Source organism: Manis javanica, chromosome X, assembly GCF_040802235.1.
Source record: "Manis javanica isolate MJ-LG chromosome X, MJ_LKY, whole genome shotgun sequence".
NCBI lineage: Eukaryota > Metazoa > Chordata > Mammalia > Pholidota > Manidae > Manis > Manis javanica.
Genome location: NC_133174.1, coordinates 111,979,210 through 111,997,443, shown reverse-complemented (window position 1 = coordinate 111,997,443; position 18,234 = coordinate 111,979,210). Strand labels below are relative to the sequence as shown.

At 39.5% G+C, this 18,234-nt stretch overlaps 1 protein-coding gene and 1 long non-coding RNA gene across 12 annotated transcripts in view; one reads left to right on the top strand and one right to left on the bottom strand.

The window, feature by feature from the left end:
• The window catches only part of LOC118972139 (fibrous sheath-interacting protein 2-like), a 53,048-nt gene extending 35,213 nt beyond the window's left edge, over positions 1 to 17,835 (bottom strand). For 3 of the 11 annotated variants that reach the window (XR_012127275.1, XR_012127274.1, XR_012127279.1), the window contains exons 1-7: positions 17,697 to 17,835; positions 17,158 to 17,282; positions 10,352 to 10,513; positions 9,023 to 9,162; positions 6,855 to 6,900; positions 5,630 to 5,721; positions 191 to 227 (exon numbers count right to left, since the gene is read on the bottom strand). Coding sequence is in view for 3 of the 11 variants with exons in the window: in XM_073227428.1 (XP_073083529.1) it covers positions 191 to 227; positions 3,495 to 3,519 (62 nt within the window). In the remaining 8 variants the exon portion in view is untranslated. The other 8 variants (XM_073227428.1, XM_073227426.1, XM_073227427.1 and 5 more) reach the window with 5 other exon arrangements.
• Positions 882 to 8,212, top strand: LOC140847321 (uncharacterized). The gene is made up of 3 exons (XR_012127282.1): positions 882 to 1,710; positions 5,609 to 5,708; positions 8,055 to 8,212. It is a non-coding gene; the product is annotated as an uncharacterized lncRNA (long non-coding RNA).
• Positions 17,836 to 18,234: the final 399 nt, after the last annotated feature.

Here is an 18,234-nt window from a genome sequence, read left to right as displayed (position 1 = left end):
GACTAACTGCCTACTTCACAATTTGAGCTCAGTCCCAAGAGGTTGCGAAAGATGAGAGTTTCACTACATACAACTAGAACTACAAGGATGGAGGATTGCACAGAATTGGCCTTCATGCAGCACTCCTGGGTCATTATGGAAATGTTAATTAAAAATAACATTGGTTTATGAAGTGTTCTTAGATACTTACTTAATTGGCGAATCATGAGAAGGGAAGATTCCAAGAGCTACGGGTGGATTTTCAGAGAGAAAAAGAAAATTATTAGTTGTCGGTATCCTACACAAGCTACAGGTAAAATGATAATTAACAGACCTTAATAGGTCTTTATTTCCTGCTGTCACTGCTCTGTTTAAACCTTCCAGGGACTCCTTGGGAGACCTTAAGATCTGGGATCACTGCTTACTTCACAGCTTTACCTCTGGTCACCATTTCACATATATTCTGTGTTCTAGAGATAGTGAACACCATGCAATTCCCTTTGCCTCTCTCCCTTACTATTTCCTTTGTAACTTTAGTGTCCCTCTTTTAGATTTCTCATCCTTTAGGACTCAACTCAGCTCATGTCACCTCCTTCAGAGAGCCTTCCTTGAAATCTGCCTATGTACACAGGCATCCTCCATAATGCTCCCAGAGCACTCTAGACATCCTTCCATTCTAGGACTTTCTATGATGTGCTGTGATTACTAGCTTACAGTGCCTGGCATATAGTCAACATGCAATAACATTTATTTGTTGAATTAATTCTTTAACATGTGTGTCGGCTCAATGCTTGCTCATTAGTCTGCCTGTCATTAATCTATTCCCAAGCAAATACTGTCCAACATGCTCTGTATGTCACCTAGAAAAGTTCCATAAGTGGGTTTTGGTAAATATTTCTGGATAATTATACTAAAGCAGGTCTTCATGTAGAGTATGTCCACAGGAATACTGGGATGGTGTTATTAAATTATGCACATACATGACTCAACAGTCTTAGGACAACAGAATGTTCTGCATAATAGAAGGTACTATTACAAATTAGGGCTGGTTCAAAGTCAAGGTGAATTGCTATTTATTTTTCTCCCAATAAATGTGAAGTGAAGAGTAACCAATAAATTCCAATGATCTACTTAAAAAGTTTTACTTGAATTCTATGTACCGTCTTGAGATTATTGTGTATGAGTATGTTTTTGCGTGTGTACAGTTTTGGAAAGGAAGGAGCTGGAATTAATAGTGCACAAACCTGAAAAATTAAGTGTAAAGATAATACGGTGGGGGTAGTTTTGAAATATGTCTACAAATTCTTTGAGAATACTCCCCCCCAAGAGGTGGAAGGTAATTCTCTTCTCCTTGAGTGTGGATTGGAATTAGTGACTTACTTCTAATGCAAAGTATATGGTGGAAGTGAAGGTGCCCAACTTCTGAGACTAGGTTATAAAATATATTGTGGCTTCAGTCCCTCTCTCGGAGCACTCACTCTGGGCAAAGCCAGATGCCATATCATGAAGATACTCAAGAAGCCCTACGGAGAGGCCCATATGGTGAGAAACTAAGATATCCTGCCAACAGCCATTATGAGTGAGCCACCTTGGAAATGAATCCTCCTGTCCCAGTCAAGCGTTTGGATGACTGCAGCAGCCCTGGCTAACACCTTGACCATAACCTCATGAGACACCCTGAGTCACAACTACCCAGCTAAGTTGCTCCTATATTGCTAACCACAGAAACTGGTAAGTAATAATGTTTTTTTTAAGATGCCAAGTTTTGCAGTGATTTGTTCCTCAGGAATGGATAACTAATTATTATTAATTAATTGATAACTCATAGACAACTGTTAAAAAAATAAAGAACTCTTGTTTCTTTCCTAGCAATATGGTGGATTAAATATCCTCAAGAGCCTAACTGTGTAAAGCCTATTAGAAATGCAGTGGGAATTTGATACAAGTACAACTGTAATGTAGAATTTCAATACACCTCTTTGATGGCTGAGCACATTTAGAAGGCAGTAAGAAAAGAGTCCAGTAGACAAAAAAAATCAGTAAAGACATAAAAATTGAATAATATAATCAATAAATGTAATTTAATATTCATTTTAGAGTCTATATCCTTCGAATAGAGAATATTTTTGATATGTCCATGAAACACTTTCTATCAATCACATATTTGGTCACAAAGAAATCCTTAACAATTTCAATGTGTTAAAGATTTACAGGCTATATTCTGTGAACCTAATTTTTAAAATGTGACCCAAAATATTAATTTCTTGATGATTAAGAAATATTCTTATGGATAGCTCTTAGATCAAAGAAGGAATTAAAATGAGAAAGTATAATCTAGCTAAAAAAAGAACACTATCAAAACCTGTGGGAATAGCTTTTGTTATTTCCTGTAAGTTCTGATAAAAGGTGTTCTTTTCATTGCCTCTTCCATGAGAATCTATAACTGACTGCTTGACTGTTCGTCTTACACGTCCCACCTGGATACCTACAGGCACCTCAAACTCAATATGTTCAAAGCAGAACTGATTTTCTCGCTTCCAAACTTGTTCATCTTTCTGTATTGCCTATCTACTGAATGGCAACGCTATTCACTATCCATTTGGTTGCCCAGTCTAGAAATCTGGGAGTTGTCATCAGCTACGTCATCTCCCATATTAATCAGTAACCAAATCTCATCCATTCAGCCTCCTTAGTTTGAGTCAAATCTGTGCCCAGCTCTTCATCCTCACTGCCAATGACTTTTTTCAGGATTTGTTTCTAGCCTTGACTATTAGAATAGCCTCTTTAATTGTCATAAGAGACAGCATGGTATTGTGGATTTACTGAGCAGACAGACCTGGGTTAAAACCCTGCCTTTGCCACATACTATATGAAACCTTGGGCAAGATAATTTACCACTCTGAGACTTAGCTTACTTATATGTAAAATGGTAGATAAAAATAGCTCTGACCTCATTAAATTGGTGGGAGGGTTAAATGAGAGAATACAGAGTTCAGCATAGTACCTGGCATAAGGCAAGTGTTCAATAAATGCTGTTATTTTAATTTTCTTACTGCTTCCAGTCTCTTCACCTCTAATTCTGCTTTCTCTTTTTTTAGAAAAGGCAAATTCTGATACTATGCCTCTGCCAATACTCTTCAAGAGTTGCCCTTTGATGATAGTTTTATCCTATTATAGATTATAGGTAGATTTCTTGCTATGGCCTACCAGAATTTTAATGACCCAGCCCTTCTCTGCCTGTCAAGCTTCACATTCTGCAATTCTCTGACTTGAACTTCTAGCTAAAGCAATTCTGAAAACATTTGTATTTCCACAAATACAGTATGGTCACATGTCTGTATTTGATAAATATAAATGTATTCCCTTTTCCTAGAAGGTTCTCTTCCTGTTTGTCTGTTTAGAAAATTCTTTCTCATTCTTCACATCTCAGCTCAATTGTAGCCTCTTCTGTTAAAGCTTCCTGGCTTCCCTGTGTCTCCACTGGACATTATACATACCTCCATTATTATACTTACCATACTGGGTTGTGATTATTGGCATGACTGTTCTCCACTAGAACGTAAAATCCAGGGTATGGACCATGGCTTTTCTAGTTTGTATGTTCGTTAATTAGCATAGTGCCTGGCATGTGGCAGAAGCTCAATAAGTATTAGTTAGGTTAAGGATTAATGGAGTGCAGGGTTCTTAATAACTACTGCTAATGTTTACCTGAATCATAGCTTAAACTTGAGTTCTTGGCCTTTCTTCCATTTAAATCAGCATGTCATCTATATATGCCACAAAAAAATAAAAACAAAATCTTCAAAGGAGCTTTTAAAGAACTTGAGTATAAGCTATTATTTCTATATTTCCTCATTTGCTGTAATGATTTATAATAATTTTAATAATATTAAAATTTCTATGTTTTAAATGTGTAAAGATCTCATATTTAAAATAAACAAGTTTAGGGAAATGATTTTAAAAGTCCACTTGCAATAAATATATATGGCTTTTTGGTTTATATTACATATATTACTTACAGAATTCAAGTGTTTATAGATTTGATCGGTATTCTAAAGTTTGCTAACTAAGAACTGCACTGATTAGAGTGGAAAATAATTAACTGAACAGATAAAAAGAATATGTGTGCTTTTTAAACAAAGGTAACCACTGGGGAAATATTTTTAGAATGCTGGAATGCAGAAAGCAGGTTTTCTGGCAACATGGGATATAACTCTTTGATTTGGCCAATAGCTTTACCTGCTTAGGTAATTATACAAGAAGAAAATCCTGCAGAGTAGACTTTATTTTTTTCCCCAGGTTTGGGGACTAAACACAAGCCATCAGTTGTATATTTGCTGACATTGATGAGATGGGTGAAATTAGTTGGAAAATAGTATCGTATTCTATGTAATAAAAGTGGTCATGCTATATCTCAAAGTGAATTAGGTATTTGTGACCACATAATGTACTCATATTGTCCAATATATTTTAAAGCCTCCTTTAAAAACAGATGGCGTAAATTTGTTTATTGACTTTTGTTTTGTAAAGTAGTATTAAGTTTGCAATCCATGTTCACCCAGGCTGGCTCTGTAGTAAGGCTAGTGAAAAAGGAGTTACTGATGTAATTACTAATGCAACTTCTCAACTATCTCAAAGTAGTTAAGTTTCCTTTTTTTATATACTAAGCATTTTGATTATGGATGTTGACATAGTAGCACAGTGTCCCGTACACAGCAGGTGTTTCATAAATATTTTTTTATACAGAGAAGCATATTGTAGTTAACATGCTACATTTGACCAGTTTCATATAATTGAGTCCCTCACTTACGATGCATTTCACTTAGGACATTGCAAACAATGCCATTTTCTACCTTAGTTGTATAGAATTTGTAATGGGAAGATTTCGGTGAATTTCTGGCTTGGTGACATCTCTTTCAAAACCATGCTAAGTCTTTAGAACAGCTGAGCCGGTTAATAGAGTGCTAATGGAGCCAAGGGTGTGTGCTTGATTCTTAACAGGACAAGCTGGCAGGCAACCCACAGAGGCAATCTATGTTGTGACCAGAGGCAGCACTCTGAATGTCTGCAGCAACTTCCACCATCAGATGAGCCATCACTGATCACAAATGGAATAGGCTTAGGCAGCAACCCCTCAGCAATGGAAAAGAAATGATTCTCAAGGGCCCAATTTGTTGCTTCCTCTGCAGGCCACAGATAATGTACCTCGAAGCTCTTGAAGCTTATCATTTAAGAAGCCTATAACCAAAAAGCTAAGTGGGAACACTCAAGTTGCTTCTTGTAAATCTCTTAATAATCAGTGCAAATATTCCATTCAAATTTGGGATCTGTTCAACACATTTGACATCTCAGACTCACCACTTTTGTTTTGCGAGCTTACAACTTGTTCCTGATACTCCCTACACTCACAGTATGGCAATACCAATGACTGATTAGCCTTGAGTGTCAGAAGTCTGAAGTAGCACAGGATCATTACTGTGGGTTGACATTTCAACTTTTACAAAAATCTTACTATATGGTGTTTAATTTCAGGGAATGAGGCTGCTCTGAATTGTCACTTAATGAATGAAATTGTGTTATACCAATCTTGATCATAATGTCAAACCTTATTTTTTCTGTCTGTATCTAGGACAAAAGAAATGTTACTTGCCTCTTGTTTCTTAATATCCTGTGGAGGGTGATTTATGACACTTTCCAGTGTGGCAGAAAGACCTGGAGCTTCAAGTGAGGTACATTTAATTCCTGGGAGAAAGAAGAAATGTGAAAAAATGATGTAGTTCTCCTTCCTAGGGTGCCATAATATCTAGATTTATGATAGTCAAGGATGCATTTATGTATGCAGGTTAAGGCTAGTATCTCCAAGTACAAGATGCCTTTTATGAAGTCTCAAAAAACTTCCAGTGACTCACCACTGCACTCAGGGACAAGCCTGGACTCCCTAACTTCTGGCCCTGACTTACTTTGTCAGCTTAATCTCCCATCACTCCCCCTGCCCCAGAATTGCACTGTTGTGCATTTTATTCAGTAGGAAGGGGGAAACCACTGAGTACGTTTGAGTAGAGGAATTATAGATTTAAAGCTGTATTTCAGGAAGATTACATTTACAGCAAATGCAATATAGGTTAATTAGAGGAAGAAGAGATTGGAGGCAAATTATTGCAGTAGGTAAGAGCAGGGGCGGTGCCAATGGAAAAGCTTTTGAGAGAGTTTCAGGAGGTAGATCGGACAAAATGTATCAGCTTTTAGATGTAGAATATGAGCAACAGGAAAGAGTCAAAAATGACTTAGGTTTTGTGCCTGGATAAAAGGAGGAACAGAAAACAGGTTTGGGGGCAACTGGAAGATGATAAATTTGGTTTTGTGCATATTGGATTTGAGGTGTCCATTGGCCACCCAGATGGGGACATCCTAGCTCTCTGGGTGTGTGTGAGTAGAATATGCATGGGAATCTTTTGCAGACTTAGCTAATCTCTGGTCCAGCCCCGGGAAGATGGGAAACAGGATGAATTTTTATGTCTGGGGAGAAAGGATAGCATTAGAAGACTGAGATCGTTCTGGGGAGAATTCTTTACACTGGGGCTCCCAAATAAGCAGTATGCCAGGAACTTACTCTGCCTATTAGTATAGGCAGCCATAGCAGGGCCTCTAACTTCCCTATGCTCTGCAAATTCCACAGGGCCTACTCACCCAGCAATCACTCAAACATGTGGGATGCTAACTTTTACAATTATGAATTATTTTATATCTTCCTTTATCAAAATAATCATGGATTTTATAACCAGGAAAAAAACATAACTTGGAAAACTGTATGGCAAAACTATAATTATTTAACTGAAAGAAAACAGAACAATTATAAATATTGCTCATTTTCTTACCTCCATCATTTAAAGGATATAATACTTTAGTTGCTTCTTTATCTTTCTGTGTGGTTTAACATTCAAGAAAAAAAAACATTCATTAGTAATTAAGCTTCTAAGACAGACTTTTGTTGACTCAGAGCAATCAAATTAATACAGTATCACCCCCCATCTTCCATCCCCTACCTCTCTCCTAAACTCTGGTATCAATGCTCATACATATCATCAACCTCTTGGACAGATCTCTCTCACAGGTACCTAAACTATGTAGTTCAAAATGAAGTTTATCATGTACTTGTGTACTCCCATCTTCCCAAATTTGCTCCTTCTTTATCTTCTATATTTTGGTTAAAGGCATAACAGTCCATCCAGTGCTGTTCCAGAAAGCTTAGAGTTGTTCCATTTATTTCAGATAAGGCCAATCCAGGCTAATCTAATGCTTACTGAGCACATTGATTGAAATCAAAGATATAATTCCTGACCTGAAGGAGTTTATCATCTGGCAGAAAAGACAAGTATGATACAGTATAATGAGTTCTGATATAGAAGTAAGCCTGAACACTATAGGAGCACAGACAAAAGGCATCCCCCTTCAAGAAAACCTATACACAAAAAGTAAATCATCATTGTCATCTTGCTCTCTCTGGAACCACACATCTATTGAGTCACCACATCTTGACATAATCTGACTCTGAAATATCTTAAATCTGTGGCCTCTGGTTCACTCTCATTGCCACTGCCTTAGCTTGGGCCCCTATTATTTTTATCTGGACTGCCCCAGTAGATTCAAAACTATCTTGCCTCTAATCTCTACTCTTTATGTATCTATCTCACAGACTGCAACCAGACTATCCTTTTAAAACCCAAATCATTCTTATTTCACATCCCTACTCAAAACCCTGCAATGGCTTCCTACTATTGAGAGGCTAAACTCGTACTTCAGCAAAGAATATAAAGAAAGCTCTGACTTCAGCCTGTCTCTTCAGGCTCTGCCCCCCAACTGCCCTGCCTTTGTTGGCTTGCATTTCCATGCTTTCACTTAACACTTTTAACATCTGTCACGTGGTCAACCTTAATTCCCTACTAATCGAGTCTAAATATCTAAGTGAAAGTGCAAACATAAGTGAAGGTAAACTAAGTGTATCCCTCATGAGGATATTATCTATTTTCATATTCCCAAACCACCACCTGGGTTGCTTTTTATTTTCTGAATTACAGGAAACGCAGAGTTTTTATGGGACCTAACCTGATTCACCACCTCACCATGCTGCACTCGTTTTACTGGACTCTCTGTTATTGTGGCCGGGGCAGTGGCAAAATGTGGAACAGAGTGATTAAAAGCATTTTACACAGAGATTGTTCATAACTCAGAGGAGTTTTGGGAATACGAGTTTTCAAAGACTGCTGAAATCAACTAAGGGACTGACTTCAAAAGAGAAGTAGATTTGAACTTCCTTTAAAAGTACGTGGGTACTGGCTTCTTTGTAATTGCCAAGTCCTTGTATGAGCTCTCATGTACAGATAGGTCCGCAGACTGCCACTCGGGGACACTGGTAGATCAGTGTGTATTCTGGCGTATCACGCCATTAATCCATGGAATGTAAGAGTCCAGTGATGGGGACCTGGCTCTCACCCTTGGTAAAGGAGAAAGAGAAAGAACTATAACTCATCCCTTTGTCTCCAGGGTATACACTTGACTTCTGCATGGTAACACTGAATGTGTGTGAGTAATAAGCTCAATGAACATTACACTTGGTTGAGGATCACCTGTTTATATCAGCATAAGATCAAGTTATAGCCACTCTCCCTTTTTGGCCTTGCAGTCATTTCCTTAAACTTAAGTTTGAAACATGATAAAAACACACCTTCTTTCCCTCTGTTATTATGGATTTGGGTTATCCAAACTCAGGGATTTTTCTTTGGATTTCTCCTTCAAATATCCGTTTGGCTTACCTCTTGGGCTCCTAGTGGACTCCAGTTTTTCAGGTAGAAACTCTCCTCCTTAGCCTTGGTACCAAGGTTCCCAGTCCTTTACCTCTTAATCTCCTTTCCTTTCTCTCTACATTGAAAACTCTAGGGGGTTAAATAGTGTCTAATACTTTTTCCATTCTGCTTTCAGTTTTTTTCTAGTCCTTTTACACCTTTCTGGGGTCCACAATGTATCCACAAATGAGCTTTGGTCGTACCTGTGCTTGGTTAACAGCTCTTGATCTGAAGCTGCCTGTCTATTTTTCTGTAACAGCCATTGTTGGAAATATGCATTCTCACAATTGTTATAGCCTGTCTTGCTATCAAACAACTTATTTCCTTGTTTTTCAATTGTTTTCTGAGAGGAGAAAAAAAGAATTAAAGTTTTACTCTTGGCCAGAAATACAAGTGTCCTCAGATATGCCTTCTTATGGTGAGGGCTTAGTGACTTCCTGGTAAACATGGTAACTTTACAAATGGTTAATTCTGTTAACTTGCATTTAGGTCTAGAGTGGCTCCCTTTTAGATAAGTGAAAATTTCTCTCTGTAAATGAAAAGCAAGGGTCTCATTTTTATCTCTTACAGATCTCTAGAGATCTTGTTACCTAAATATTTCTAAGACAAAATATTACAAGAAAAAATTCTGCAGAGGACCAAACCTTTCTTCCAAACCCTACATAAACACTTTCTTACAGGCCCCAAATAAAACAAATTTCGGTATTTAACTTACTTGTTCTCTTACATAGTTTCTTTCAAAGTCTAATTTTAAACTGGTCAGATACTCCCTGTACTAATTTAATTCCTTCAAGGTACAGATGACATATAATAACAAAAACAAAAATGTAAATAAAAGTTGTTACAATCGTAAAACTCTACAGAGAACAGTCATAAAACATTCATTTTAGTAACAAGTTTGTGATCAAGGGTGACAATCGCACATTTGGGCAACTCTTTGGAAGGTAGTAGCTCTCTAACATTGCTGTACCACCAGGAAATTTCTATCTAAATAACATTATTTCAATAATATGGTTTATATCATAATCAGGAATTTATATTTACCCAATAAATTTGTTATTAAAACGCCACTACAATGATGTTTAACCTCCCAAAGGATTTATTCTATCAAGCTGTATTGTGCTAGGATTCCACATTCTCTCTAGTCTTCTCAAAGGGTATAGGAAATATTCCTTGACATATGCAGTGACATTATTACTTTTAGAGCCAGAAGAAAGGCACTACAAGACAGCTGGGAGAAAAATACATAAATAAATAAATGTGTGCGTGTTTATATCTTTACACACTCAAATCATATGGTGCCTATCTTTTGCTGTTATCAAAACAGAAAGGTCAAGTGGCAACACACAGTTATTTAGAAACAACAGCTGCCTGATTTCTCTTTACTGAAATACTAATTAGAATTGAGTTTTCGATTATGTTTCCTTTATTGGTCAACTAAAGTTGATACAGGGTTCCAGTGAGGTAAAGAAACAAGTGTCTAACAAGTCCCTAGGTTTTTGCTGGTTAACAGGAAATAGGATTCAACCCACTTTATTACTGCTGGTGGTGTAGCCGCACTTCTTTCATCTCTGGACGGTGTTTCTTCACTTACAGTATGTTTTTGAACATGGAGTGTGTAGGCTTTTATAGCTGGTTTCCAAAAGTCGACAGTAATGAGCAGACAGGTTAAAATCATAAGAAGGTTGATAAAACTGCCAACACAGAAATTCAGTAGTATTACATATGTAAAATTGAATGAAATCGCACTTTTTAACCTCAATTTTTTGAAATGATTAGGTTATTCATTGAAAATAAAACCTGCCAGCAGAATCTGAAGTGAAAGATTAGAGACAATGGACTGATCTGGGTAAGTCTAACTGCCTTTCTATTCCTCTCTCTCTCTCTCTTTTTTAAACCAGACCTGTCTTAGGCTGGAGGTGGTAGCCTCAACCTCAGCCCAATACCTGAACATGGAGAAGTGGCCCTAAGAGTTCCTACAAGATAGGTAGGATGCTTCATATGTAGGTAGAGGGGCAGACAGCATGGGCATGATAGGGTTCTAGCTTTCTTTTCCCACTTAAGAGCTTCCTTTGTAAGTTTCTGACCACTTGATTGATGCCAGCCTCTTGTCTCTCTCTCCCAAGGGACCTATCTCAGGAATCTGGACTCGCTGACCACCAATGTTTCCTTAAAAAAAGGCAAAAAAAAAAAATATCCTTCTGGGCAATGATTTAATTTACAGTGAGACTAGAGAGGAAGCCCATATCTTTCCTAGAAGGAAACAACCAAAAGTGATGGCAATTGATACAATGCAGCAATTAGTGAATTGATTATTACATTCCTCCTTTTAGATGTTGACTTTTGACCAGACCTATCAAGTAAGAAAAAAAATCCCATTAGTTAAGGCCAGGGTAAGCTTTCTTATCATCAATTAAAATAACTGGATTCCCTGACCTGAAAAGTGTCTCTGTTAATCATCACTATTATATCACTATCACTATTATATCATCACCAGTGGAAGATCATAGGGTAGACTTTTAAAAGTATGCAAATTGTCCCTTACACCTAACAGGTTATCTTTTTTTGGAAGCAAAATGTCTAAGTTAATTGGTAAAGTATATATTATTAACTTTACCTTAAAAACAATTTAAGGAGCTTTTCAAACAGTTGTAACCCAAGTATGGTATACTAACAAGCAAATTAATTTATAGATAGGTTACTTGAGAATAAGTTTAATATCAAAATGTTGGAGTATGAGATGAGTTGTCAGGTTTGGACTGATGCATAGCTAAGGACAGGTAGCTTTGTTACATTTTAATATTATTGAAAATAAGATAGAATGCTACAGTTTTGCTTCCACTTGCTTTCAAAACAATCTGAAAGACCTTTAAATTCCCTGTTTCCATATGCTCTGCTAAAGTGGTCTGAAGTTCAGGAAGCAGCAAGGTGAGGTGAAGGAGCATGGCCTAAGAGTCAGGAGACAGGGGTTCTGGTCTGAATTCTGGTACTGAGTACCTGTGACCTTAGATAAACCTTGGCTTTACCTCATAAGGTAGTCATGAGTTAAAAAAAAACAAACTAAAGGTATAAATATAAAGTCTTGGCTGGTTAGCCAGAGACGGGTAAGATTCCTCAAGGGAGGAACAACTTAAGACAGGCACAGTCGCAGGGGGGCCACCAGGTGAGAAATTGGGGATCAACAGAGGTGAGGCTTAGAACCTCACCCCCCCTGTTCTGAGAGAAATCTGCTGCATCCGTGGATGTTTTATTGCCCTTGTCTAGCTTGGATTAACACATAGTCTACAGGCACACACCTGATCATCTACATTTGCTCTCTTACAACACTAAACTATGTTTTCTACCTTTATCTTGCATCTACCTACCACTTCAGCATTTTATTAAAAATAATAATAATAGAGAAATGTAGTATCCACATATAAATCAAGTATAAAAATCAAACGAATATTCATATTTGAACTGATTGTTTATAGTTCATAATGCATGAGCAAAACTGTAAGTTTCTGTGATGACTGCCCTTGTACTGTTCACCATGTAACTTATTCACTATGTAAGAATTTGTTCTCCATGTAAGAACTTTTTCGCTATGCTTTAGAAGATTGGAGACTGATGAAAATTAGGCTTCGGGTGGATTAATGATTGTGCATTGAGCATTGACCCCCCTGTACAGAATTTTATTGTTGTTAACAACCATTTGATCAATAAATATGAGAGATGCCCTCTCAAAAAAAAAAAAGTACAGACTTTCAATTGTAAAATAAATAAGTAACCGGGATGTAATGTATAGCATAAGGAATATAGTCAAAATATTGTAACAACTTTGTATGGTGATAGCTGGTAGCTAGAATTATCATGTATATAAATGTTGAATCACTGTGTTGTACACCTGAAACTAATGTAATACTGTGTGTCAACTACCCTTCAATAAAAAATAATTAAAAAAAAATATATAAAGTCTTAGTTCCTTGAGGAGATCCTGCTAAAACACAAAGGATCCCACAAAGTTAGCCTTCAAAGGAATTGAGTGTAGTGTCTGATCATGATTAAATGCATACATTTTGGAGGAATCAATATAATAAAGTATAGAATCAGTGTCATTAAATATGGAAAGATTCTGGAAATTGTACGTAGATAACACATGAATAACAGAGGAACAGAATAGCAATATGGCAAATAGAAGATATTTGAGGAAGAAACCAACAGAGAGGGCTGAAGTTACACACTAAGGAATATTATTACTTGCAGTGGAACAGGTTTTGAGTATGTTTAAGGAAAGCTATTTTATGGGAGTGTGACTCAGTCAATTTCTGTGAGGTCGGCATATATTTAGCAGAACATATTGGTTTTCAAAGGATAAATTATACTGTTTTCCAGCAATAAATATTTAAAAAATATATATTAGACAAGTATCAGAAATACTAAAGGAACCCCTACTCATCCTTGATGACACTCTAGATAGTGGAAGGATAAGGATGTCAGAATAATTCCTGTAGAACCCTTTGCTATTGTGATCAAAGCACACAACCACAAAGTTCTGCACTTCCTTCAGGCTTGGCCTGGAAGGTAAGGACAGCGAAGGAGTGTTAGGTAGAGCACTCAAAATGTGTAACAATATGAGTGCTGTACACTAAGTCCCTAGCAGTACTGACTCAGTGCTGAGTGAGAGTGTGCAGACCAAGGTCAATTAAATTTTAAGGGAAGATGAGATAATTGGGGGTTGTGACACTCGGGAAAGGCTTCATATAAGAGCTTTTCAGAAATGGCTCAAACCAAAGGTCAGGAAGGAGAGGAGGAGAGTACATGCCAGTGAGACAGGGACCACTGATGTAGTCAGAGTAGCTGTGAAGGCCTCCGGGGGGGGCAGGGCTAGATATCTGCAGTCAGAGCAATGTAACTACAGGTAAAGAAACCACCCCCCCCCCTACTAAAACTCTATGTTGAACTTTAAGCTCTAGAATCTTTCTTCAGTGAGATCAGTTAATGTTCCCCAGATAAAGAAGAGTAGCACATGTTTTATTATGCTAATCATTTGTAACCATGTGTAAGATTCACTTTAGCATACTAAAAGGCCCAGGCCTACGTGCTGTCTTTCCTCCTTCAGATCTGAGGTGAATTTGCAAACTGAGCAACTAACATAGCATGCAGACCCAGCTGTAGACGACATGGTAAAAGGCAGGAAGAATTCCATCTTAAAAGATTGCATTTTAACACACAGGAAGTTTAAGAGGCAGGATTCTTTAGCAAATAGACAATACCTCAGCCCACCTTGGGGGCTGGCAGGCAGCCTTTTGATGTGCTCCTGGACCAAGGCGCTGGTGTCCCAGAGAGAAATCAAGGCAGGAAATTCCTTATGTTAATTTTCAATATTCAGGGACCACTTAACAAGTCCACACCCCTAAACTCTTTTTCACGTTCCCAAATATCCTCAACTGCCTATAAAACCCCCTAGACAACGCACCACGACGGACTTTCTTGTCCCCTCCTGGCGTGAGCCGGTGATGCCGGGGTTCTTGTTCACGAAGCCGAAGAATGAGCTTCACAAACAGTCAATGTAGGAGAGCAAGGTACAGGCTTTTATTTAGAAATAAAGTGAGAGAATAGAGCTCCTGGCTCATGCCAGGAGGGGACAAGAGAGCCCGTAGTGGTGCGTTTGTCTAGGGGGTTTTATAGGCAGTTGAGGATTTTTGGGGAACATGAAAAAAACTTAGGGGTATGGACTTGTTAAGTGGTCTCTGAATATTGAGAATTAACTTAACACAAGCAACTTCCTCTGATGATTTCTCCCTGAGATACCAGCATCTTGGTCTGGGAGCATATGAAACAAGGCCACCTGCTCAGCCTGACCCCAAGGTGGGCCGAGGTATTGTTTGCTAAAGAGTAAGTTAAGAATTTTTAACTCTTAACTTCTTGGGTATTAAAATGCAGTCTTAACACAAGCAACTTCCTCTGATGATTTCTCTCTGAGATACCAGCATCTTGGTCTGGGAGCATATGAAACAAGGCCACCTGCTCAGCCTGACCCCAAGGTGGGCTGAGGTATTGTTTGCTAAAGAGTAAGTTAAGAATTTTTAACTCTTAACTTCTTGGGTATTAAAATGCAGTCTTAACACAAGCAATTTCCTCTGATGATTTCTCTCTGAGATACCAGCATCTTGGTCTGGGAGCATATGAAACAAGGCCACCTGCTCAGCCTGACCCCAAGGTGGGCTGAGGTATTGTTTGCTAAAGAGTAAGTTAAGAGTTTTTAACATCTTAACTTCTTGGGTATTAAAATGCAATCTTATCTTTAAGGTGGAATCCTTCTTGCCTTTTACTGTGTTGTTTATGCCCGGGCTTACTTGCTAAATTAGTTGCCCAGTTTGTAAAATAACTTCATCAGATCTGAAGGAGGAAAGATAGCACATAGGCCTGGGCCTTTTAGTATGCTAAAGTGAATCTTACACATGGTTATAAATGGTTAGCATAATAAAACATTGCTATTCTTAATCTGGGGAACATTAACTGATCTCACTGAAGAATGATCCTAGGGCTTAATGTTTAACATAAGAGTTTTAGTAGGGGGGTTTCCTTGCATGTAGTTACATTGCTCTGACTAAAAATCCCGCCCTGCCCCCTCCGGAGGCCCTCCTCACCCTACTCTGACTACATCCACGGTCCCTGGGTCCCTGTCTCACCTGGAGCTCTGTCCTTTCACTTTATCTCTAAATAAAAGCCTGTACCTTGCTCTCCTACCTTGACTGTGAAGCTCATTCTTCAGCTTCATGAACAAGAACCCGGGCATTAAAAGGGTAATTTATAGTTTTCCAGCAATAAACATTTAAAAAATATATATTAGACAAGTATCAGAAATACTAAAGGGGCCCCTACTCATCCTTGATGACACTCTAGATAGTGGAAGGATAAGGATGTCAGAATAATTCCTGTAGAACCCTTTGCTATAGTGATCAAAGCACACAACCACAAAGTTCTGCACTTCCTTCAGGCTTGGCCTGGAAGCTAAGGACAGGGAGGGAGTGTTAGGTAGAGTACTTAAAATGTGTAACAATATGAGTGCTGTACACTAAGTCCCTAGCAGTACTGACTCAGTGCTGAGTGAGAGTGTGCAGACCAAGGTCAATTAAATTTTAAGGGAAGATGAGATAATTGGGGGTTGTGACACTTGGGAAAGGCTTCATATAAGAGCTCTTCAGAGATGGCTCAAACCAAAGGTCAGGAAGGAGAGGAGGAGAGTACATGCCAGTGAGACAGGGCCCCTTGATGTAGTCAGAGTAGGGTGAGGGCCTCCGGAGGGGGCAGGGCTAGATAACTGCAGTCAGAGCAATGTAACTACATGCAAAGAACCCCTCCTCCCCACTAAAACTCTATGTTGAACATTAAGCTCTAGAATCATTCTTCAGTGAGATCAGTTAATGTTCCCCAGATAAAGAAGAGTAGCACATGTTTTATTATGCTAATCATTTGTAACCATGTGTAAGATTCACTTTAGCATACTAAAAGGCCCAGGCCTACGTGCTGTCTTTCCTCCTTCAGATCTGAGGAGGTGAATTTGCAAACTGAGCAACTAACATCGCATGCAGACCCAGCTGTAGACGACATGGTAAAAGGCAGGAAGAATTCCATCTTAAAAGATTGCATTTTAACACACAGGAAGTTTAAGAGGCAGGATTCTTTAGCAAATAGACAATACCTCAGCCCACCTTGGGGGCTGGGCAGGCAGCCTTTTGATATGCTCCCAGACCAAGACGCCAGTATTCCAGAAAGAAATCAAGGCAGGAAATTCCTATTTTTAATATTCAAGGACCACTTAACAAGTCTACACCCCTAAGCTTTTTTTCACTTTCCCAAATATCCTAAACTACCTATAAAACCCCTAGACAACACACCACCACGGACTCTCTTGTCCCCTCCTGGCGTGAGCCGGGAGCTCTGGCCTTTCACTTTATCTCCAAATAAAAGCCTGTACTTTGCTCTCCTACCTTGAGTGTTTGTGAAGCTCATTCTTTGGCTTCGTGAACAAGAGTCCCGGCATCACCAGGTTTCTGGATCCAGATGGGCAAAGGCACAGAAGTAGGAATTAGTATTATTTTGTGTGGCTAGGCAGAAAAGACCCCAGTCTTTCTGGGTTAGAGATAAGGCTGAATTAGGTGGCTGAGGCATACCACAGGGCCATCTGTCATTAAAGTGAGGTTCGTACACTAAATACTTCAACTCATTTAACTTCACTTGGTGTGTGAAATTGAAGCTGACTCCGAAGCAAAATCATAGTAGTGTTTCCAGTTGAACAGGAAACTGAAAAGGCTAAAGAAAATCATTTTGGCACTATCAAAACTTAGTTTACCTTTTCACTTATATTTGTAGTGTAGAACACATTATTGCTTCCTTGGATAACAGGCAGTTTGATCACAAGAGTAAGATCCAATAGATCAGCTGCTCCGACCTCTGGAGTGGGATTTTTTGCGAGCTCTGTTAAATATAATTAGAAGTTTGTCTGTTTGCCCCCTAGAATTACCCTTTGAGTTGACACCAGTCTACTCACCCTTCAATGGGCTAATACGTATCTCCAAGTAAACCAAAGAATCACACACTCTAGGTTCAAAGAACCCTCTCTGCCGACAACCCGGAAAGCCTCCCAGCTTTCCCGGGGCACCAGCCCTACCTCCGGGCCTCCCCACGACCAATCCTTGTCAGAGGCAGCTCTGGCTACTACCGTCAGATCGGAACGGAGCCAGGGAATCAGAAGCTAGGTCGCCCAGGACCCCCGCCTTTCTCCAGAGCTCTGCTGAGGTCCCCGCCCCTTCCGTCGGCACGCACTCCCAAGACCCCGCCCACAGCTCAGGAGGAGGAGGAGGAGGAGGACGGCCGACGAGCTCCACTCACGTTGTTGCACTGCTCCGTGCCTGCAGTTCGGCTGCTGGCGGCTGCCTTAGTGGCGGCGGCTTTGGCAGCCTTGCGGCAGTTGCCGAGATACAGATCCATGGCCACCCATCAGCTCCCAGGGACCCGGGGCTGGGGCGGCAATCCGTCTTCCTTTCTCTCCTCACTCGCACCTTTCCTGCTCTAAGCCCAGATCAAGTCTGGGCCGCCAGGACAGTGGTCAACAAGGTAACGCGTTCTCCAGGCCACGCCCCCAACTATGTCGCAGGCAGGAGGGATGACGTCCTCAACACGTGTCTCCCGACCAGGCGTCGCACTCCAGGGAGGGAAGGAGAAGCCATGGCCCTCGCTTCCAGAACCTTGGGCGCATGCACAGTACCCAAGACTCGAGGTTTAGAATCCTCAGAGTTGGAGAGTGGTCCCAAACGCTTGGTGTAAGAGGGCCACAGCTGAGATTCCCTTTATCTCTGCAACCAGCACCCACTCCTTTAAACTAAACCACAATGTATCAGGTTTTGTTAGTGGGTAGCGGGGTGTAATT